The 25,288-nt window shown below is 43.1% G+C and overlaps 1 protein-coding gene across 1 annotated transcript in view; it reads right to left on the bottom strand.

The window, feature by feature from the left end:
* Positions 1-518: 518 nt before the first annotated feature.
* LOC308313872 (solute carrier family 45 member 3) overlaps positions 519-25,288 on the bottom strand; it is a 76,565-nt gene continuing 51,795 nt past the window's right edge. Inside the window, exons 7-9 of the mRNA XM_080761200.1 lie at positions 11,829-12,094; positions 6,355-6,575; positions 519-6,294 (exon numbers count right to left, since the gene is read on the bottom strand). Coding sequence (XP_080617326.1) covers positions 6,057-6,294; positions 6,355-6,575; positions 11,829-12,094 — 725 coding nt within the window. The 3' untranslated portion in view covers positions 519-6,056. The remainder of the gene's footprint in view (positions 6,295-6,354; positions 6,576-11,828; positions 12,095-25,288) is intronic.

Genomic DNA, 25,288 nt, shown 5'->3' with positions numbered 1-25,288 from the left:
ACTACTATTTTTTTAAATATCAGAGCCCAGCTACAAATACTTTTATGCTTTATTTGCAGAGCAAGGAATGTAATGAGAACTGGGATAGGCCCAGGGGTCAGTCCGGGAGGTCCCCGGTGAGGAAACAGATTCTTCTAACCACTTTAAAAGTTTAAGAAATCAACTCAGAATGTTTTAACACATACAAAATAATTATAATATTATGAAAATCAGACATTAACTGGCTGGCATACACACACACAAACATTGTTTGTATTACATCTAAAGTGCCTTGCAGAGTCGAACGTAAGACGCAAGAATACATACACAACGGAGGGTGAGAGAAATGTCTCCCTTGTATTGCGTCAGTTACGTGATATGTCTCGTTCCGTAGGGGTTGAGATCTGATCCCGAGCCGACGCAACCATATTGCTTGCGTTGCATACAAAGGCCCAATATTCCTATACAAATGCTAACACAAAAGTCATTTTGGGGACAGAATTTGTCGTTATGAAATTACTAGACAAACAGAACCACAATGTATTCATAATGCAGTTTATTTTGTATAAAATCTATTTTTGTAACTGCACAATTATAGACAATCTTACACAAGGAAAATAAAATACATCTTTCTGTAAGGGATGGATTATGCAATAATAATAATAATAATAATGGCACTGGTATGGTATACAGTTAGAAAAGTGACATTTATGTCCTCTGAGAAGATGGTACAAATTATGTGAAAATAATATCCCTGAACATCTTTGTGTACGTGTGCTTGTGCGTGTGTTGTGTGTGTGTGTACAGGCACTTTTACCGTCTGTAAATTAGACAGCAATATTTAGGCAAAAACAAAGGGCCTGGTGGATGTACTGAACTGTACACTGCAGTCCCCTAATTATTCTGGGGGGTGTCCCCAGACGAATAGCTTAATGTGCAACATTGTTTTCCTCACTCAACAGTTAACAAACCAACATGCGGTAAAGAAGTGTGTATCTTGCACATCTCTTAAAGTTACAATTTAACCGAATACCCAAGTATATCCTGTACGTGTTAAGGGAGAGGCCACACATTGTGGAAATAGCCGACCCCTTACAGTATACAAGCTCAAAAGGTCGGTTTGAGCGAGCTTGTCGTTCGGCGGGCATTTTGACAATGTTTACATGTTAGAACGTAGAGTCAAACTAAACGTAACGCCCCTAACCACACCACATAGGTCAAGACGGTTGCACGTTGACCCACGTAGTGATTCAACGCATGGAATTCAATGGCCCCAAACCACAACAAAAGGGTCAAGACGACGGTTTTAGCTCCTTTAGCAACCGTTTGGGAACCAAGGAGTCACAGCATTGGTGACCCTTTGGTGTGGTTATAAGGCTTAAGGCGGCCTAACAGGCTCTATAGTGCTGCATGTATGCTGAACATCAACTGTAAGAATAGTAAGAAATAACAAGTGGTTATGATCCAGTTAAAAGCAGAAGAGACAAAAAATTAACAGCTTGTTGCCTGCATCTCAACCAACACATACAATACAAAGATGGTCGAAGAAACCCCACTGAGGTTTTAGTCGCGCGGCTTCGCGACATGCCGTGAGCTTATATAAAACCAGCTAGATTTCGAACTCCTGTTCGAACAGCTCAACAGGGATACGTTTTTATGTTAACCGAGTTTTAAGACCCTCCCGCTGAGCAATTGTCGGCTTTTAGACGTCTAAATGACTGTCTAAATAAATTGGGTTTAAATAGTCTAAAATTTTAAGTTGTTTAGCAGTCTAGCTAGCCTGGCTAATCAAGGTCTAAATGTATAGACCTTGAATATATAGATAGAATATATTATATTCTATAATATATTATATTATATAATATAATAGATAGAATATATACAGTTTCAATGTCTTATCTAAGCCTAGACTGCTAAGAAACTTTCATTTTTAGACTATATTCACCCCAGTTTTTAGACCAATTATTTTTGCCATTTAGAGTCTATTAGACTACAATAAAGCTCAGTGGGCTATTTTTCTTTTAATATTATTATGATTAAGTATTTGGAATAGGCCATGCAGCATATAAGGTCCATTTCAACAGCCCCAGCAGGACGCTATCAAAGCTATACAGTAAACAGGTGTGTAAAATATTAATAAATTACAGCCTCCTTGAGTAATAACGAGTCATAGGACACGTTCGTACAAATAATTTATATTCTTCACAGAAATAGCCTCGTCCTCGTGGCGCCCCCCCCCCCCCCCGTGACCCGTGCCAAAAGAAAGGCCAACGTTTTATGTGCTTATAATCCGTAGTAAAAACAAAAAAAAAACAAACAGAATAAATAAATGTATATTATGTACAACGTCGTGTTTATCGTGTGTAGAGGCACTTTGACGAGGGGGTTATATTATAAACCTTTAAACCTGAATCTTCAAAAAAGGCTGCCGAGCTTTTGATTTAGTCGTATTCTTCATGAATGTGAATGTCACTTGGTTTTAGTCATAATTTAAGTCATCTGTAATGTTTTTCTAGTTTTAGTCTATAGTCTCAGTCGACTATAAATATCATGAGATTTTAGTCGACTGAATCTGCAGTTTTGCCTTCGATTTCTTTCATTTTGTCCGTGGTGGTAATGGCAGATTTTTACACTGCTATTTCCAGAGCATAAAAGGAGTCGTCTTTTTAGCTCCACTGGATCTCGATCGGGGGTGGAAAACAAGGTACTCGACAGATAATTGTCGTCATAGTTTTGGTCGACGGAGCCCATTTTGGTGTTTTATACTTTAGCTATTGAAAAATAGCAGATCTACACGCTCATACGAACTTGTAGGTCTTCTATTTTTGAAAAATAGGGAAAATGTGCCTCAAATCTTTGAATATATATTATTACAGAGTGAACTCAAACCTTTGCTTTCCCTGGAACAACATATTTTCAGATGGGGGGGGGGGCAAGGGCATATAACATATTTTTTGGGGTCCTTGACATGAAATATTGAGCACCACCTGATACAGAAACATAAGGTTTTTCAGATTTTGAAGACATTTTGTTTAATTTTCGATATTAATCGGGCCTGAATGGGTTAAGCGGTCAGATGGGTGAGCCGTTCATCTGAACGACAATCAAACGATCGATCAATCGTGTTCCTATACTATAGGTGGCTAATTTGTGCCAGATGAAAAAAGGACAAAAACAAACAAACTATGATAAGCTATAATAAGCCTATAGATAGATGCCATTAATTGACTGTACTTCCGTGCTTAGACATACAGTACATACAGTACATACATACATACATACATACATACCAAAACAAGCCCCACTCAAAACCACATGTCCTAAATGGCAAACATCAGTCAATACTACATTTCTGTGCGTGGTATTTAGCAATTTTTAGAAGAAAAAATAAAGAAGGTTTTAATTGCTTAGTTTAAAATGATGTCAATGTATTTTAAATAGTTACTGTATCGATTTCAAATCATTGAATCGTATCGTATCGTATCGCCATAATGAACCAATATGGTCCATGTATCGCATCGTCAACCACGGAACCATAAATGGACCCTTACGGGTCGGTAACTCTGAGAGCGTAACACATGGAACCAAATGGACCCTTACGGGTCTGTAACATGGAAACTAAATGTTTATTTTTTTTGTTTTTTTTTGTCAGGCCTAAGCTGGACATACTATACTGGACTGTGGTGTGTTTGTTCAGTAACAGGGAGTCTTTCCCTTTCTCTTTAGTAAACATTAACCCATTTTGATCGGGAACCCGTTTTGGTGTTAGAATCATGTTATGCTTTAGCTATTGAAAAATAGCAGATCTACAAGCTCATAGCGCGCCACCGAGTGGCGCGCTACGAGCTTGTAGGTCTGCTATTTTAGAAAAATCGAAGAACGACTGACATTTTTTAGAATCTGATCTCAGGTCAGAATGGGTTAATCAGACCCAGTGTGTGTCCAGTGGAAACCTCGTATGAATCTGATCTCAGGTCAGAATGGGTAAAAATACATTTTCAGGTGGGGATACCAACCCTAATAGTTGGCTCTCTTGCCTATCTTTCCTGCAAGATGTGCTATTATTATTATGTCTGTTAAAATAACATAGGCTATGGTACCAAGTCGGCCATAGGCCTATATACCACCCATGACCAAAATGTGCATTTAAAACAAAAACGTGAGACATCAGTTTGGATCCGATTCTGGTCACTAAAAAGGGCATTGAGGGGGCTTTTTCCAGTTGTTCTGTATAGCTGCTGTCTATGGAGGTCTATAGTGGCTCAGTGCAGGGTGACAGGGTTTGAACTGCATGGCCAAATTGTGTCTCTTTATAGACGGTGTTCTCAGTTGATATTCTGGTTGGTTTACATTACTGGTCAGGTCAGTGGTCAGGCTTGTTGTGTACATGAGGAGGAGAAAGGTGGGCACACACACGCCCAGCACAGCCGAGAGTGTATAAGAGGTCGGACACCGTAGAAAGCTTTAGAGTAGATTTGCACTCAATTCTACGCCATTTCAGTTCCTCCCATGCAGTGCACTAGTTAGAGCACTAGGGGGCAGTGCAGGCAAGCCTATACGTCTTTGTTTGTAAACTGTCGACTGTACATGAGTTGGCTCTGGAACTGCGGGGGCCACGTCTTTACGTCTAGATATAGAACAAATCTTTTCGGAAAAATTGCAGATCTGCTATCTATAGATCTGCTATTTTTGGCTAATGTTCCGCCCAGAGTGTGGATGATGGGGTTCAAGTGGTCACACGGTCACACACAGACACAGACACACACACACACACACACACACACACACACACACACACACACACACACACACACACACACACACACACACACACACACACACACACAGAGGCAGCATGGGGAAACCTGAAAGCGTCCAAAGTAATTATGACCAAAAACTGTTACTTTTCACGGCTCAAATTCCAAATTAGCAAGACTAGCTGTGTTGAGCTTGTAGATCAAGCTCAACAACACGCGCCACATTTTCTGAGATTGTGGATCAGCAATTTTTTGGCACATTTTTATGACAAAGTAGAGCATTCATTTACGAAATACGAATAAACATTAAAAGTTTTAAATAGGCAGATAAGACAACTTTCTACCCGACAGCAACAGAAAGCAACACCAGCGCACCGGTAACAACAACAACAACAACAACAACAACTGAAGGCATTGTGGGGAATCGTAGTGCATTGTGGGCCGAGTCGCGTTCCAAATGACAACCTGAACCGGAAAACCACCAAAAAAATGAATCCATAATTTTCCGCGACTGGCGAGTCCGTGAACTCGCATACGCGATACTAATAATCACAGCATGGATATTAGTCTCGTCCATAGACATACAGTATATAAAGGCTAGATGGCTCAAGGCGGAGTCTCTGACGTAGTTCGCCCGGCGGCCATCTTGTTCCGGGGCTACAGTACAGTATGTTCTATGGCGGCTCAAACAAAAACAAGTCATAACTCGCTCAAATCTTGACGGATTTACAACCGGGGTCGGTTTATTACAAACGTTGTCAACGGGGGCTATATGATTCAGTCAGGACTGCTTAATTTTGTTTTACATATGAACGTCGTATAAAAGCATATAAGTATGCGGACGTCTCTGGCGTTTATAACAAACCAAACAGTTTGAAAAATCGGTTGAAAATTTTGAGTAAGTTATGGTTATTTAAAAAGTACATCACGCCCCCCATAGACACAATGTTATGCTGCCCCGAGGTAAGATGGCCGCCACGTAGCGACGTCGCTCTCCATTGGCCAGCAGCGCGGAGTGAGCCATCTAGCTTTTCTTAGATATTTCTATGGTCTCGTCCCTCTCAGTTCCCCCCCCGCAAATGTCCCACAACCCCATATTTGCATACTGGGGGCCCTGGTTGGTTACAGCCTGGTTCCAAGACGAATCTGGTTGGCTATACCTCACCACATCGGCCGTGAAAGTCCTCCCACAATTGAGAGGGGGGGCCCAGACTCAATCTGCCCATAGGGGGGCGATGTTGCATTGCAAAAGGCAGATGAAGGCGGCTATATACTCTTCCAAACTCGCCCAGCAGCCTGCCTCTCTCTCACTCTCTCTCTTCAGGTCCGCAGGTCCTTCTGCTCGAAGACGATCCGATTGGCCAGGAAGATGGCGACGGCGCCGAAGAAGGCCGAGCAGGCGATGTAGGCCGTGACGGACTGGGCGAGCTGCACGATCATGCCCATGAGGAGCGTGGGGAACACCTGGGAGAGGAGGAAGGTGCTGTCCAGGATGGCGAAGTCCAGGCCCACGCCGCGGCGCTCGAACTCCGCCGCCTCCGCCGCCTCCTGCCCTCCCCCCCCCGCCGCCGCCCACCCCTCCCCCTCCTCCTCCTCCCCCCCCTCCCCCTCCTCGTGCTCCTCCAGGCTGTCGGGGCCGTTGTAGTAGGAGTGGCCGTTGTTGGCGACGCCACCGCCACCGCCGCCGGCGGCCATCTTGTGGTTCAGCGAGCCTTCCTCGACTGCCGCCGCCGCCGACGACGCCTCCGGCGGCGTCAGAAGCAACGTGGAGGAGGAGGAGGAGTCTCTCTTGACGCCGTTTTTATGTTTGCTCTTGCTTTTCCTTTTTGGCATAAACACCTGGACGAGATAAATGAAAGAAAGAGAAGGTTCCTTAGACCAGTGTTGATTTCGTCGACTACTAAAACTAAGACGAAAGATGTTCGTCGACTACTAAACTAAGACGAAAGATATGTTCGTCGACTACTAAACTAAGACGAAAGATATGTTCGTCGACTACTAAACTAAGACGAAAGATATGTTCGTCGACTACTAAACCAAGACGAAAGATGTTCGTCGACTACTAAACTAAGACGAAAGATGTTCGTCGACTACTAAACCAAGACGAAAGATGTTCGTCGACTACTAAACTAAGACGAAAGATGTTCGTCGACTACTAAACTAAGCCGAAAGATGTTCGTCGACTACTAAACTAAGACGAAAGATGTTCGTCGACTACTAAACTAAGACGAAAGATGTTCGTCGACTACTAAACTAAGACGAAAGATGTTCACCGACTACTAAACTAAGACGAAAGATGTTCGTCGACTACTAAACTAAGACGAAAGATGTTTGTCCACTACTAAACTAAGACGAAAGATGTTCGTCGACTACTAAACTAAGACGAAAGATATGTTCGTCGACTACTAAACTAAGACGAAAGATGTTCGTCGACTACTAAACTAAGACGAAAGATGTTCGCCGACTACTAAACTAAGACGAAAGATGTTCGTCGACTACTAAACTAAGACGAAAGATGTTTCGTCGACTACTAAACTAAGACGAAAGATGTTCGTCGACTACTAAACTAAGACAAAAGATGTTCGTCGACTACTAAACTAAGACGTAAGATGTTCGTCGACTACTAAACTAAGACAAAAGATGTTCACCGACTACTAAACTAAGACGAAAGATGTTCGTCGACTACTAAACTAAGACGAAAGATGTTCGTCGACTACTAAACTAAGACGAAAGATGTTCGTCGACTACTAAACTAAGACGAAAAATGTTCGTCGACTACTAAACTAAGACGAAAGATGTTCACCGACTACTAAACCAAGACGAAAGATGTTCGTCGACTACTAAACTAAGGCAAAAGATGTTCGCCGACTACTAAACTAAGACAAAAGATGTTCACCGACTACTAAACTAAGACGAAAGATGTTCGTCGACTACTAAACTAAGACGAAAGATGTTCGTCGACTACTAAACCAAGACGAAAGATGTTCGTCGACTACTAAACTAAGACGAAAGATGTTCGCCGACTACTAAACCAAGACGAAAGATGTTCGTCGACTACTAAACTAAGCCGAAAGATGTTCGTCGACTACTAAACTAAGCCGAAAGATGTTCGTCGACTACTAAACTAAGCCGAAAGATGTTCGTCGACTACTAAACTAAGACGAAAGATGTTCGTCAACTACTAAACTAAGACGAAAGATGTTCGTCGACTACTAAACTAAGACGAAAGATGTTCGCCGACTACTAAACTAAGACGAAAGATGTTCGTCGACTACTAAACTAAGACGTAAGATGTTCGTCGACTACTAAACTAAGACGAAAGATGTTCGCCGACTACTAAACTAAGACGAAAGATGTTCGTCGACTACTAAACTAAGACGAAAGATGTTCGCCGACTACTAAACTAAGACGAAAGATGTTCGTCGACTACTAAACTAAGGCAAAAGATGTTCGTCGACTACTAAACTAAGCCGAAAGATGTTCGTCGACTACTAAACCAAGACGAAAGATGTTCGTCGACTACTAAACTAAGACGAAAGATATGTTCGTCGACTACTAAACTAAGACGAAAGATGTTCGTCGACTACTAAACTAAGACGAAAGATGTTCGTCGACTACTAAACTAAGACGAAAGATGTTCGTCGACTACTAAACTAAGACGAAAGATATGTTCGTCGACTACTAAACTAAGACGAAAGATATGTTCGTCGACTACTAAACTAAGGCAAAAGATGTTCACCGACTACTAAACTAAGACGAAAGATGTTCGTCGACTACTAAACTAAGACGAAAGATGTTCGTCGACTACTAAACTAAGACGAAAGATGTTCACCGACTACTAAACTAAGACGAAAGATGTTCGTCGACTACTAAACTAAGACGTAAGATGTTCGTCGACTACTAAACTAAGACGAAAGATGTTCGTCGACTACTAAACTAAGGCAAAAGATGTTCACCGACTACTAAACTAAGCCGAAAGATGTTCGTCGACTACTAAACCAAGACGAAAGATGTTCGTCGACTACTAAACTAAGACGAAAGATATGTTCGTCGACTACTAAACTAAGACGAAAGATGTTCGTCGACTACTAAACTAAGACGAAAGATATGTTCGTCGACTACTAAACTAAGACGAAAGATATGTTCGTCGACTACTAAACTAAGACGAAAGATGTTCGTCGACTACTAAACTAAGACGAAAGATATGTTCGTCGACTACTAAACTAAGACGAAAGATGTTCGTCGACTACTAAACTAAGACGAAAGATATGTTCGTCGACTACTAAACTAAGACGAAAGATGTTCGTCGACTACTAAACTAAGACGAAAGATATGTTCGTCGACTACTAAACTAAGACGAAAGATGTTCGTCGACTACTAAACTAAGACGAAAGATATGTTCGTCGACTACTAAACTAAGACGAAAGATATGTTCGTCGACTACTAAACTAAGACGAAAGATGTTCGTCGACTACTAAACTAAGACGAAAGATATGTTCGTCGACTACTAAACTAAGACGAAAGATGTTCACCGACTACTAAACTAAGACGAAAGATGTTCGTCGACTACTAAACTAAGACGAAAGATGTTCGCCGACTACTAAACTAAGACGAAAGATGTTCGTGGACTACTAAACTAAGACGAAAGATGTTCGCCGACTACTAAACTAAGACGAAAGATGTTCGCCGACTACTAAACTAAGACGAAAGATGTTCGTCGACTACTAAACTAAGGCAAAAGATGTTCACCGACTACTAAACTAAGCCGAAAGATGTTCGTCGACTACTAAACTAAGACGAAAGATATGTTCGTCGACTACTAAACTAAGGCAAAAGATGTTCACCGACTACTAAACTAAGACGAAAGATATGTTCGTCGACTACTAAACTAAGATGAAAGATGTTCACCGACTACTAAACTAAGACGAAAGATGTTCGTCGACTACTAAACTAAGACGAAAGATGTTCGTCGACTACTAAACCAAGATGAAAGATGTTCACCGACTACTAAACTAAGACGAAAGATGTTCGTCGACTACTAAACTAAGATGAAAGATGTTCACCGACTACTAAACTAAGACGAAAGATGTTCGTCGACTACTAAACTAAGACGAAAGATGTTCGTCGACAACCTCTTTTTCACGACGAAAACTACAGGTACATGGAAACTAAATGAAAGGTAAGCCACGGTGACTAAAACTAAGACTAAACATATTGACAATTTTGTTAACAAATAAAAACTGGACTAAAATGTTAGGAAGGGACTAGTTGACAAGAGATCCAGTATAAGTAGGGCTGCACATAAGCGGTGCGCCAGTGCGCATGTGTCATCAAAATTCATTATGCGCTGTCAATCAAGCGCCGGGAAGCGCTTCTGCGTACCAACCTATACTCTAAGGTACCAACAGCTGGGGCCGCCCAGAATTATTATTATGGCCAGAATACTAGTAAATTCTGTGGCGAGAGCATTTCCCACTGACTGCCACTCAAAGTAGCTACTACTGGCCAATCACAGCACGTCTTGCACAAGTGCACTGGCCATTGTGGCTAATCACAGCGCGTCCTTACTCAAACGAGGGAGGATTCCATGCTGCTCGCTTCTGGGAGGAGGGAGGTTGACAGGAGGAGAGGAGTTTACTACTGAGAAAACCTGACACAAATGGTTTGGCTTCTCCGTACGGATGTGGAGCAAACTAAAAAGTAAAAGGTGTAAAAGGGCATGCTTTGGATGCTTTGCACACCGACTTTTTACGAGTACAGGGACTGCTGCTGCACAACATGAATTATTATCGTAAAGTCGGGTAGTGTACACTGTTCATTTTGCACCGAGGAGCCATGTGTGTCTGACTGTCTGACTCGGTGTTGACTGTACATCGCCTCGGCTAAAAACAAAAGGGAAGCCTGACGTATGCTTCGCTGTACGACGTGTTGTATGTTAAACAAATAGCTGATCTGCAAGCTCACAACGTGTCGCCTCCGCGACACGTTGTGAGCTAGTAGATCGGCTATTAAAAATAAATAAAAAAAAGTATCTCAATATTGCTTTGATGCTCATATTATCCTGAGGAAGTATTAAGAAGTTTGTATTAGAATATGCATACAGGGCTGGACTACACGTGGACCTATAGCTGCAATTTGCAAACTCTAGATTATTTTTTTAAATGGGATGAATCTAGAGTTGCAACACTCTCCATTGACTCCCCAGTCCCCACTTATCCAATAAATATCGTTTTGCTATAAGTTATTCACGCATCCCTCTTTTATCCATCCGGCGAGACGGGTCGCCGCATTTTAGGAGCACCAAGTGACTCCTCCAGGTGCTCCTCTGAGTACTAGACCAAAGAAAGTTGTGTGCAGCCCTGAGTACAAGTCATTTTACACTTTGGTTGCATACTGAAAATAGCAGATCTACAAGCAAGATCTATATACAAATCAAAATTTGCTGCCAAAAACAACAACAGACTCCATCTCCCAGAGGTCTATAGTGCATTGAAACAGGGATGCGGACTCCATCTCCCAGAGGGACCGACCCGTACCCAGGGTTCCCTCAGCCCTAGATCTGATCCATATCCTTCTACTGCTTCTACGATTCTGCCCCGCGCAGTACAAGGATATGGGACTTCCAATGTTAAATCTCAAATCGAAATCAGACCAGCCTCTCCTCTTTGGCGTAAATAAAAAGAACGTTTTTGCTACTCACCAAAACAAAGGCGGGTTGTGTCAATAGAAAGACTACTTTCCTTAGTGGACGCACTCTGAGCCCCCCACCACACGTATAAACGGTACTTTTTGGCCAAAAAGCGATATTTTTTCACCGGAGGAAAAATATCCTCTATGAGGCAGTTATCTGGGCAATATCAGTAGAGGGCGCAGCGGAGTAACTAAAAATGGGATTTTTTCCGGTGGAAACAAAATCCCTTTTTGGCCAAAAAGTACAGTTTTTATTTACACTAAAGAGTAGAGGCTGGTCTGCATTCATGCGAGCGGCGGACGTTGATAGTAACATAGCTCTAATGCACGCATTAGAGCTATGGACCAGAGCTACCTCAGCCCTATATGTTTCCCTCACCACCTATATCACAATATACCGACCTCTTTGTGCTTGTGGTAGTGGCAGGTGAGCGTGTAGGGCAGCGTCTGCAGCGTGGCGTAGGCGTAGCCGGTGAGCGCCGCCATGGCGGTGACCAGCAGCACGCTGCTGGACAGGCAGATGACCAGCGACGACGCCGTGAAGGTCACCATGCTGCTCAGGTAGACGCGGCGGGAGCCGAATCGCCCCACCAGGCGGCTCATGGCCAGCGAGAAGACCGTCGAGGTGGCGCACTGCAGGAACAGGCCCAGGCTGCCCATGCGGATGCCTGTCGTTAAAAAAAATAATAACACGCAGGTTAGATTAGATCGAACAACATGAGGCCCCCCGGCCGGGGGCTGCCCCCAAATGCGGATGCCTGTATACAAATAACATGCCGATTAGATTATTAGATTGAACCAGGGGGGGGGGCAGTGAGGCTGGATTTGTGTGAAGCCATCAGTAAGGAAATCCTGACTTCCTGAAAGTTCATATAATATGGCCTGTTGTGGCGCTGTCATTGGGGCCCAAAAAAGCTCCATATGTTTGGGCCCAACTTCACCTAGACTGTATTACCTTAATAAACATGGTCACGAATACTTTCTGCTTCCAGTCACTAGTTTAAAGTCTCATGTCTCATGTCATAATGTTATTTTTTGGAAAATGATGGTCGCATTTATTAAAGAAATTACCATAAAGTTGAGTATTTTGTAAAAAATATTTACATATGCTCGAATGCCCCCGCCCCCCTGTCAAAAACAGCAAAAAAATCCCTAAAACGAAAGAAAGCAGCAAATGAAAAAAATAATTACACTCATCTTTTACTTTCTCTCATAACAACCTAAAACATGAACCTAAAGTTGTCCTTTAGGAAAGCATTGTCTCCCGTCTTTCCACAAAATAACGCTCGATAGCGGGCTCGATAAGGCGTTATTCATAGTCTGGATTGTCGTTGGTGAGGTGACCACCGGACTACAACATGACGTCACTGAGCCGCGGTGAAGAGCAAACCCACCGCCACCGCCCCGGCCCTTCTCTCTGTTTTTACCCACCACCGCTCAACGTTTTCTCATTTGGTCACCTCACCACCGAAAATCCAGACCCAGAGCCTTGAAGGCTCACACATACTCCGTCCCTACTTTCGACCTTCGCAAGGTAAGTAAGCACGTAGTACATGTTTACAATGTCACAAAGTGCTGTACAATGGACACAAATATAAACAATCAAGACATAATTAATGCAAAATACAGTACTCCAAGGATTAAAACAAAACATAGACCTGTATAAAGATTCAAGAAACTCAGGTGGCAACAAGAGGGAAATGTTGACGAAGGTAAACCTTTCCCGATTTACGAAGGTGATCGATTAATCGGATTATGACACTTATTTAGATACAAGTAAGACGCGCAAACGCGGGAAGCGAACGCAGCTCGTACATTTGTGTTTTTTTAAGATTTTTTTTTAAGTAATTTTTTTTTAAGTTACGTTTTTTTAAGTTAAGTTTTTTTAAGTTAAGGTGTGTGTGTGTTATTTTTTAAGTTAACTTTTTTAAGTTAAGGTGTGTGTGTGTGTGTGTATTTTGTGTGTGATACAGCTGCGCCCTCTGGTGGCGGGCAGGTGGTGTAACAGCGGGACAGACACACAGACAGACAGACAGACATGATCTGCTAGGTCTCATAGTTAGTGCTCATTGCGTTCGCAATCACCTCTCAAAAATATATTTGATTGGCTGCCGATGGGCTGCTATTCAAATAAAAGACAAACACATTTTAAATTAATTAAAGCAACTCATGGTGTCTTTAGACCTATTCTGACTAGAGTTCTCATTTTCTGCCCGAACCCGACCCGGCCCAGCCCGGCCCGACATTTTAGGGCCGGGCCGGGCCCAAAAAATATGCTAATTAGCCGGGCCGGGCCGGGCCTCGGGCTCTGTGATTTTCTGTGATTTTCTTTTTTCAAAAATGTTATTATAATAAAAATAGCAATTCTGTTATTTGTGTAATGTGTAGGCTATATAGCCTACAAGTATGTATTTATTATGAAGAGGGCTGCGCTATGGCGATTCACTTGTGACAGGAGGAAGACGGAGGAGTGGAGGTGGGGGGCTTGGAATGGATTACTGACTGCGCGCAGGCAGAGAGAAGTGAACGGTGGGGTGGTTGTTTAATGTTTATACCGCTGGCTGGCCTCTGGTTTGTGGCGCACCAAATGAGCTTCAGTTCATAATGCTAAATGTTTTATAAATCAATCGGATTATCACACGATAGACTGCAACATAACAAAAACAGTTGCACTGAGCCATCTCGTTAAACCCAGCTGGCTGCGATGAATAACCTAATCATTAGGCCTAATCAACGTCATATAGTCACCAACGATCCATATTCTGTAGTGTATGATCTGACCACGCAATGTTACAGTCCACTGCAGGCTACAGGCTAATGGCTATTTGTTTACAAAATTATTAGTATTATAACCGCCGTCCCTCAGTGCGGCAGCGGCGCTCCTCGTTATATGTGCCCGATTTAAAATAACAGATCTCTAAGCTGTCGAGAGTCGAGACACGCCATGAGCGGGTGCATGGATGGTTTGTAAACTTTGTAGGCTATGTTTGTTCTTTTGGACACCGAACGGGGACGATACTTGGGGTCTTGGACATAGCTTCACTTCAGAGGAAACGGGGAGCTACAGTAGCCTACTCACCACCACTGGAAATGGAATCCATTAGAATGATATGGAAATGGTACATAAATGAGCTACATAAATCCTTTATTTCGGCGATAAGTCCATTGAACACCGTTCTCACTCTCACACAGACACACACTGAAAGAAAAAAAAGAACGCCACTTTATTGCATGGCCAGCGCAGCAGCATGCGCCGTCAGTGACCCACTGACGGCGCATGCTGCTGCGCTGGCCATGCAATAAAAGTGGCGTTCTTTTTTTTCTTTGTCGGGCTTTATAGGGCTTCGGGCCTAACATTATGGTATTTTTTAGGGCCGGGCCGGGCTTCGGGCTGACCCAGTTAGGGCCGGGCCGTGCCGGGCTTCAAATTTCGGGCCCGATGAGAACTCTAATTCTGACTGCATACGTTTGATTAAAGAACTATACTATAATCGTCATGTGTCATATTTTGCTTTGCAGTCGCTACTGTACATGTCATCAGATTGTAAGGGAAGAGAGATGGATCACTCCTCTTCAGTTTAGTTACATTTAACACTGGAAAAACTATGGTTTAAAACTATGGTTAAGTTGGAAAACACCTATGATGAATTGAAAAAAAAATCTCTAGTGATTAGTTGCAGATTCGAATCGATTACTAAATTAGTTGACAACTAATTGAATAATCTATTTGATTGCGATTTATCGATGAATCGTTGTGCAGCCCTAATTGAAACAGGGATAGACTCCATCTCCCAGAGGTCTATAGTGCATTGAAACAGGGATAGACTCCATCTCCCAGAGGGACCGTACCCAGGTTCCGTCAGCCCGACGTTCCCTCAGCCCTATGTTCCCTCATTCCAAAACAGACCCTATATGTTCCCTCCAGTGGGGGCTGGTGGTGATTTGGGGTGGGGGGTGGCTGTAAGGCATCAATTATACTATAATGCTACCCATAGTTCACCCTGCAGCAACAGCAGCACATTGCAGATACCAAGTTACAGCAATGACACTATACTTTTATACTTTTTTTTAAAATATTCACACTTTTAAATATATAGTGTCAGGATGACATGCTCATTAATATGTTGCAGGAGATTTGTGGTATCGAATGCGATATCGGTACCACATTTGTCACGGTATGTGCGAGTCAAGTCAACTGTATGCCCACAGTGGAAAAGAACACGGCACGACATAATTGTTAAAGAGGGCAGAACTGGACAAGTGAATAGTTATATATTTTTTTGTCAGTTGAGAGAAAGTGTCAAATTACAATTACAACTAAATCATAACAACACTCGACAAGCATAATCCATGGAAACCCTTAATCCACAGACCTCCTCCTCAGCTCTGATCAAGGTTGGGCACCCCAATCAAACTGTTATTGTGACACTGCATTCCTTTCACCCATTCACACACCCATTCATACACCGATTGCGGCGGAAGCCATGCAAGGCACCAACTGGCACATCGGGAGCAATTTGGGGTTCAGTGTCTTGCCCAAGGACACTTGGACATGTAGACAGGAGGAGGCGGGATTCAAACCACCGACCCCCAGGGATCATTGGACGACCTGCTCTACCTCCTGCGCCACAGTCGTCCTCTGAAAGGCCATCTGCAATAACCCAATATGAAGTATACTGTGAACCCATTCGCCTTTGCAGCTAAGTGTCCCTTTCTCGGACTGCAACTCTGTAGCCTACTTACTGTATTTTTATTGAAATCCCAAACATGGAATATACTTGGACCATGCATTATGCCACATATGATGCCTGTCTCAGGAAGGCCACCTGCCAGTATACAGTGGATAACTTTCCAGTCTTGCTGGGTAAGTTAATTGGGTAACTATATATCTAACTACTTTAACCCTGACATCCTGATTTTGGGCATGTCATTATAGGCTAAGAAGAAAGGACAATTGCTGATCTACAAGGTCACAACATGCCGTAATGCGTAGTGAGCTTGTAGATCGGCTTTTCCTCCCCCAAATAAGTTTTGATAAATGTGTAGCGCAGTGGAATAGAGTAGACACTATGGCACGTCCAGAGTCAATTAGTACTGTGGGCTATACATTTGTGTTCTGGTAATATCATCGATCGCTTGTTTTGCATGTCCGTGGCAAAAATAAAACATTAATGGAAATGTCCATTACATTCACAAGCTGGCATAGTGATGCCCCCGGTGGTGAAGGCAATACTAATAATTTTTGTTTAAAATATCAAATCATGTGTCGAGGATCACACAAGAATAGCATGCACTTTATGAACAAAATAACACCCAAACCAGACAAGGTATATTCAGTGATTTCACTTAATTCAAATATCACTTGTGTTTTTTGCTTGGTTGTGATAATCCTCCCTACTATAGAATGTGCTGACCATATAAGGAGTTCCTCCCTGTCCCCAGTTAACACCTGGGTGTCAAAAAACCTTGGGTTTCGTTTTTAGCTAGGGTGGCAAAGCCTTCCGCCAATCATGATCGAGCGGGGGCGGGGCCTTGATGTGTGTGTGTGCTGTTGGCCTGTCGCGTGTCACCCCACTGTACTGTGCATGCATGTGCACATCTTGTTACCGGGGCGGACCGGGTTTTTTTTTCCCAAATCACCCAATGCTCCTTTAATTAAAAAAGGTTTCGTAATTTCAGTCTGCTTGAGGTGTAATGCAACTTTAAACAAAATAGCAGACAGTGGCACTGGTACATATCTGAACTCATCTTCTCCTCCTACAGTGCGTGTCAACCACATTAAACCCCATAGCCGACACTGGCATGGGCCCTTCTCAGCGTCGATGTACTCATGCACTTTTGCCCAAGACAAATTTCCCCTCGTGGGACAATAAAGTATATCTCATCTCATCTCTCAAGACGATTTAGGCTGTAAAAACACCCATGTTTAACCTATTTTGTTTTTCTTGCAAATATTTGATGCTGCTGCTTTAGATTCTATACCAGCATATAAACACAGCAGAGGCCAGTTCCAGGGACCTCTTGGTGCCACAGGCACACAGTTTCATTCCACTATGAATGGGCCTTTTTGCGCCGTGACACAGTACGTTGCCCGAGGGTATAAATGCACGTATATTCGCCATGCGAAAACTTTACATGCCTTATTATGCTTCAAGGGCTAACTGAGTTGACAGTCCTGGTCCACCTAAATGCTCCGGGGTATGCCCTATTAGGTACCAGGGTCAACTCACGTACGTTACCCCAACCTAAAAGTCTATGTACGTGACCTGCCTCGTCTAGAGGCGACACCCAGGACTACAGTACAGTACGTGAGGCATAGCAAGTAGGGCTGTGAATCTTTTGGCGTCCCACGATTCGATTCGATTCGATTCCGATTGACGATTCAATTCAAATTCTTTCTTTTTCCCAGATTCAAAACGATTCTCTATTCAAAATGATTCTCGAGTCAATACATAGGATTTCATCACAATATACTCGAGTCTTATGAACTGAAGTGACTATAGAGCGTCGCAGTCCCGCCGCCCCCTACCATGGCCCAGGAAATGATCCTCCGTTCATTTTCCTCATAGACATTTCAAAAAGTATTTATTTAAAGACGTTTACGCCGCGGACAAAGCCAACTCTTGTCGTGACAAATCATAACAAACAAACAACAGTTTTTTGGGGCCGAACAAATAATTAGAAAGAAGGAAAAAAAACGGCAGGTTACAACACCTTTTTGGTTGTTTTTCTTCTTTGTAATTATTTGTTTGGTCCAAAATATTGTGTTTGTTGTCATGAGTTGTCACGACTCGAGTTGGCTTGGTCCGCGGCGTAACCGTCTTTAAATAAATACCTTTTGAAATGCATTGGGAATCATTTCCTGGGCCTGGTGTCGTCATGAAAGGGGGTGGGACTGCGACGCTACAGAAACTTGAAAATGACTGAAGACATGATGTTCACTGTGATTAGGGTAAGCTTACATTTCATATCACAAACACCATGTAGTGAAAACTCCTGTAACTGTAACCAGAACAGAATCTAAAAATAATAATAATAATAAAATAACACCCCTAATAGCAAGCTCTGCCATGTCCAGGTTATAGAATCTTGCAAAAACTTGACGGAGATGACCAACTTGCAACCGTACACACATGACACATCCTGTATCAAAACACCCTTGAATAGTGCCCAGGGTGCTGCCATAGCCTGCTCTATAAGCAGGGTATGGCAGCATCCTGTGTCCTCAGGCCTTCAGGAGGCTGCAACCCTGTACTGGCATAAGCCAGTTGGATGGCCTCCACAATCCACCGGGAAAGCCGTAGTTTAGTAATAGGGTTTCCTTTAGCTCCGGGCACCCCATGTCGCAAATACCCATACCCTTCCTGAAGGGAGATGTCTTGGTCATGTATACAGTCTCAATATTCCATATCAATGGTCTTGTCAGGTGTGTGCTGTGAACAACAAGTGTGACTCAGCCTTTTTACACATTACCAAATTTAACCAGTCAAGGAAGGTAAAAAAATATATATATATATACAAGGAACACTGTAAAAATATACTCGGCTCAGATTAAAAACCTATGGAAACATTAAGGACAGTTCCGTGAGTGGTGGTATTCTCTTGTTTAACAGGTTCTTTCCAGACCGTGCACCCGATAAAATGCTCAGAGACATTAAGATGAATTGCAGCCGGGGACTCCATCTCCCAGAGGTTTAGCGCAATGAATCAGGGATAGACTACATCTCCCAGTGGTCTAGCACATTGAAACGGGCATTAATTGAGACTCCATCTCCCAGAGGTCTAGCGCATTGAAACGGGCATTGAGACTCCATCTACCAGAGGTCTATAGTGCGTTGAAACGGGGATAGACTCCATCTCCCAGAAGTCTATAGTGCGTTGAAACGGGGATAGACTCCATCTCTCAGAGGTCTATAGTGCATTGAAACGGGGATAGACTCCATCTCCCAGAGGTCTATAGTGCGTTGAAACAGGGATAGACTCCATCTCCCAGAAGTCTATAGTGCGTTGAAACAGGGATAGACACCATCTCCCAGAGGTCTATAGTGCATTGAAACGGGGATAGACTCCATCTCCCAGAGGTCTATAGTGCGTTGAAACAGGGATAGACTCCATCTCCCAGAAGTCTATAGTGCGTTGAAACGGGGATAGACACCATCTCCCAGAGGTCTATAGTGCATTGAAACAGGGATAGACTCCATCTCCCAGAGGTCTATAGTGCATTGAAACAGGGATAGACTCCATCTCCCAGATGTCTATAGTGCATTGAAACAGGGATAGACTCCATCTCCCAGAGGTCTATAGTGCATTGAAACAGGGATAGACTCCATCTCCCAGAGGTCTATAGTGCGTTGAAACAGGGATAGACTCCATCTCCCAGAGGTCTATAGTGCATTGAAACAGGGATAGACTCCATCTCCAAGAGGTCTATAGTGCATTGAAACAGGGATAGACTCCATCTCCCAGAGGTCTATAGTGCATTGAAACAGGGATAGACTCCATCTCCCAGAGGTCTATAGTGCATTGAAACAGGGATAGACTCCATCTCCCAGAGGTCTATAGTGCGTTGAAACAGGGATAGACTCCATCTCCCAGAGGTCTATAGTGCAATAGTGCATTGAAACAGGGATAGACTCCATCTCCCAGAGGTCTATAGTGCAATAGTGCATTGAAACAGGGATAGACTCCATCTCCCAGAGGTCTATAGTGCAATAGTGCATTGAAACAGGGATAGACTCCATCTCCCAGAGGTCTATAGAGCGCCGCAGTCCCTCCCCCTTTCAGAAAAACGAGTGGCCCAGGAAATGAAACCCCAAGCCGCGGACAAAGCCAACTCGGATCGTGACAAATCATGACAATGAACACAATGTTTTGGGGCCGATCAAATCATTAGAAAGAAGAAAAGAAAGTCAGGAGACAACACTATTTGTTTTGTTTTTCGACTTATAAATTATTTGATCGGCCCAAAACATTGTGTTCATTGTCATGATTTGTCACGATCCGAGTTGGCTTTGTCCGCGGCGTAACCGTCTTTAAATAAATTATATTAGAAGTGCCGATGGGAGAATGCATTGGGTTTCCATTTCCTGGGCCACTCGTTTTTCTGAAAGGGGGAGGGACTATAGTACGCTCTATATACGCTCTATATACGCTCTATAGTGCATTGAAACAGGGATAGACTCCATCTCCCAGAGGCCTATAGTGCATTGAAACAGGGATAGACTCAGTGCCGTTTCTACGGGGGGGCACTAGGGGGCACTGCCCCCCCAGATAGACTTTGTGCCCCCCCAGTCCAGAACCCTACCCCACCATTATTTTTAATGTTTTACAGGTTTAAAATATATATAATGTGTTATTTTCATGTTCTTTGTGTTTATAATAAATTTACATTTTCTAATTAATTCATAGTAATAAAAATGCAATAATAACAAGTACACTGGCACCTATAGTCGGTGCACCTAGTCGGATTCGTTTTGATGCAGCGCACCAAAAGCTACGTCATTACCTGTGTGACTTCAGTCCATGCTTCAGTCACAGTGAAAACAAACCCAAACCGGTAAAATTGAATCATGGATATTAGGAACTGGCTCAAAGCCAAAACACCAAACTCTATAAACCCACCAGCACCTTCAGAAAGGCAGACTGATGACGATACTGAAACCAACACCATGTCGCCTGTTGTTGTTAATATTGCGGGCCATTGCGGGGAGTCGAGCACCGAGCACTACTAAATGCACAACGAAATTCGGTCGTCGGATGGGGTTCGCGAGTGTCGGATAGCATTATTCCAGTGAGGCAGAGGGCTGCTGTCGCAACTTCCACAGCAGCAGCTCAACTTTCGGACCTCCACCACCACCGCATGCTTCTCCACCAGAGGTTCTTGGTTCTGGCACACCGTCACTGAATCAGGTAAAACGGGACAAATACCCAAGTAGCCTTCGGGCGCGTTCGGAAATAGCGCACTGAGCCCACTGTGCAATGCAAACTAATAGGAGAGTGTGCTCCGGTGTGGTATTTCCGAACGCGCCCTTCATAATGGCAAACGTGCAATCTGCAGACGCGCAGATCCCCCCCCCCCCTTTGCCTCCCGACATAAATACACTATATAGACTTGTTGTTTTTGGTTGGTGCATAAACTTTTACTCATATTCCCCTACCGTGGAGATGGCCACATATAAAAGACACTATAAGCCTAAATGCTCAACTATTTGTTGGTGATTAATGGTTGGTGCATAGGCTATAGTCTTTTTTTCTACTTTCCTCCCGCCGTGGAGATGCTCATTGTGTTCATTGTGTTGTTGGTGCGATGCGATCGTGTTTCCACATGACAGTATATAGGCTATGTTTGTTTGTTTGTTCTGTTGGCTACAATAATTAGGCTATATTATTTGTTTTGGTGTATAATTGGAACCTATACTTGTAGCCCTTCTCCAAGCCTTTTGTGTTGTTTTATTGTATAGGCCAATGTGAGAGCTTAATTGCTATATATGGATGTGAACTTGAAAAATCAAGTGCCCCCCTTGGAAATATGAATGCCCCCCTGCTGATTATTCCCTGGATACGGCACTGGATAGACTCCATCTCCCAGAGGTCTATAGTGCATTGAAACAGGGATAGACTCCATCTCCCAGAGGTCTATAGTGCATTGAAACAGGGATAGACTCCATCTCCCAGAGGCCTATAGTGCATTGAAACAGGGATAGACTCCATCTCCCAGAAGTCTATAGTGCATTGAAACAGGGATAGACTCCATCTCCCAGAGGTCTATAGTGCATTGAAACAGGGATAGACTCCATCTCCCAGAGGCCTATAGTGCATTGAAACAGGGATAGACTCCATCTCCCAGAGGCCTATAGTGCATTGAAACAGGGATAGACTCCATCTCCCAGAGGCCTATAGTGCATTGAAACAGGGATAGACTCCATCTCCCAGAGGTCTATAGTGCATTGAAACAGGGATAGACTCCATCTCCCAGAGGCCTATAGTGCATTGAAACAGGGATAGACTCCATCTCCCAGAGGCCTATAGTGCATTGAAACAGGGATAGACTCCATCTCCCAGAGGCCTATAGTGCATTGAAACAGGGATAGACTCCCGCACCCTGGCTGATAATAACAATAAGCCTCTCTGACTTACTTACTGCCTCTTATTTGACAATTTGGCCAATGCATTTATAGTATAATTGATTACTTTTGATGCAGTAATGGTTTCTTTCTTTCTTTCTTTCTTTCTTCCTTTCTTTCGGTATTAAAAAAGGTCTTAAAAGCCCTTTACATTGTCACTTTACCGTCATCCTAACCTTGTTCTTTGTTGTTGACTTATTCTGCATGGTCGCTAATGGAATTATGACAAAAAAATATATATATATATATTACTTTAAGCAACAAGCTTATAAAGGAGGGCGGGAGAGACGGCTTGCTCTCACGGAAAAAAACAATCCTTTTAATTGAAACCAAAGCCCCCCTGTGTATGCATGCATGTATGCATGCACGGGCGGTCGGCCTGCATTTGTAGGGTTTTTTTTGGCAGTCTGGTTATTGAGAGAATTATGGGTCGGGGCTAGGGTTCACCGGCGGGCCACTTCATCTCTCACATGAACAGGAGGAGGATGGGGGGGGGGGGGGATCGTGTTACTGTTTGAGGGGAGAGAGGAACTCTGCGCCCAGTCTGCAAACATTGCAGCAGACCATGAATGAACGAAGCACGTTCCCTCTGGAGTGTTGATGTTGGAGACAGCAAATACTGATATTGTTTTGTTTTTTTAGTCGTAGTCTTTTGAATGACAAAAAAAATCTAGAAATGTATTTTTTTTTGCGGGTCGCGATGGCTTTGAAATGCCCGATTAATACTCGGGCTGTGTTGCGGAAAATAGCCGATCTACAAGCTCACAACGTTGTGAGCTTGTAGATCGGCTATTTTCGGAGTGTGACACCTAACACGTAACCGACCATAGAATGACTTGTCCTTTAGTTCTACTGGATCTCTTCTCCACTAGTGCACTCCCTAACATTTTAGTCTGGTTTTTGTTGGCGAAGTTGTCAATATATTTAGTGTTAGCCATCATAGCTTAGTTCTTATTTAGGGAACTGTCCAAAAGTGTTTCCTTTCAGGAACCACGTTTCAAGCTTGTAGATCTGCTACTTTAGATTTTCTTTTGTGAGCTTGTAGATCAGGTATACATTGGGGCACTGACACTTTTACTGACATAAAAAACAAGTATTTGGAATTTATCTTAATTCTTTTTTTTTGGTTTTCTGAGCTTAATTGCACAAAAAGAAAAAACCCTGAACTTTTAACATTCAGTAGATTTTCTGTGGTCTGGGGTTTTTTCTGGCTCAAACAAGTGCTCTGATTCCCCAGCTGTTTGTTGATGTCACAGCCTGCAAATCCCACATAACAGGATTTGCCAGCAGATGTCACTGTTTTCACTGTGTTGCCCTGTTTCCATCGCAGCTCAAAAGGCTTCCAACCCCCAGAGAAAACTCCAGACCACAGAAAATCCACTGAATGTTCCAAAGTTCAGGGTTGTTTTTGTTGGGGGTGTAATTGAGGTCACATAATATACCTAAAAGAAAAAAGAAAAATAAATGAAAATTAATGTCGTGAGACGTTTATATAGGCTACAACATGTGAGGAATTCTTCCAACAGCTGAATGGTGAAACTCAAGTCCATGTTGCATTGTGGGAGCACATAACATTGATTCTTCTCCTCGTGTCTATTTGCAGCAATGCAACAAATGCATATTTATCATGGATGGATAGATGGCCAGATTAACCACATGGACCCTATAACGTTCCTATTCTGGGAGCTGTCCTAGAAGTGGACTCGTAATATGCCGTAGTATGTCGTGGTAAATCAGTGTCATACCCATTTCAAAGAGAATCTGGAGACTTGACGTTCAGAAATTGGGACTTATGATTAACCTATTAAGGCCCGACGTCGACATTTAGAAAATTGACAGTTTTCTGAAATAGCTGTGTTTCTAAAATCAGTGGTGATCAATATTTAATGTCGAGGACCCCAAAAACTATATGTAATTGGCCACCGACCCCCATCTGAAAATATGTTGTTCCAGGAACCCCTCAGAAGCAACGATTTGAGTTAAAAGACGTTCGCTCTGAAATAATTATATACTTTTCACGATTAAAAAATAAAATAGCAGACCGACAAGCTCGAGTTGTGAGCTTGTAGATCTGCTATTTTTCCCAATAGCTAAATTATAACACAATGCTTAAAACACCAAAAGGGGGTTCCCGTACAGAATGGGTTAAAATAAGAACATTCTAATGGCTTGTACAAAAAAAACAAAATTGCTGAATTTGCCACGGACTAACTCGTCCGTGCGGACATGGGCTATATCGATGGCCCCTGGTTAAAAAAAACAAAAACGTGACCCGTGAGTGGCTTTGAGCGTGACGGTGTAATGGCGCCGTGTAGACCGTAGGTGGTGGTAATGAGATTAAACGGTTCCGTCGACCCTGACCTGAATGAACATGCTCTTTGTGTACGGATGTCTTGACATTCATTCTTTGTGAGTGTGGCATTCCTCGTGGCGAGAGAGAGAGAGGGAGAGAGAGAGAGAGAGAGAGAGAGAGAGAGAGATAGAGAGAGAGAGAGAGAGAGAGAGATAGAGAGAGAGAGAGGGGGGGGGGGGTGAGAGATTGAGAGAGAATGCTGAGAGAGTGAGGTAACAGAGGAATGGAGGGAAAAGAAGAGGACAGGGTGGAGAGAGAGAGAGAGAGAGAGAGAGAGAGAGAGAGAGAGAGAGAGAGAGCTGAATCAAGGAAGGTAAAGAATGTGTGTTAAAGAAAGCAAAGAAAGCAGGAGAAAAACAGAAAAAAACTGGAGGCCAGACGACGTC

The sequence above is a fragment of the Protomyctophum bolini genome (genome assembly GCF_963924005.1).
Source record: "Protomyctophum bolini genome assembly, chromosome: 4".
In the NCBI taxonomy this organism is placed as follows: domain Eukaryota; kingdom Metazoa; phylum Chordata; class Actinopteri; order Myctophiformes; family Myctophidae; genus Protomyctophum; species Protomyctophum bolini.
Note: the sequence above shows the minus strand (reverse complement) of the source record. Positions and strands in the feature narration are given on the sequence as shown.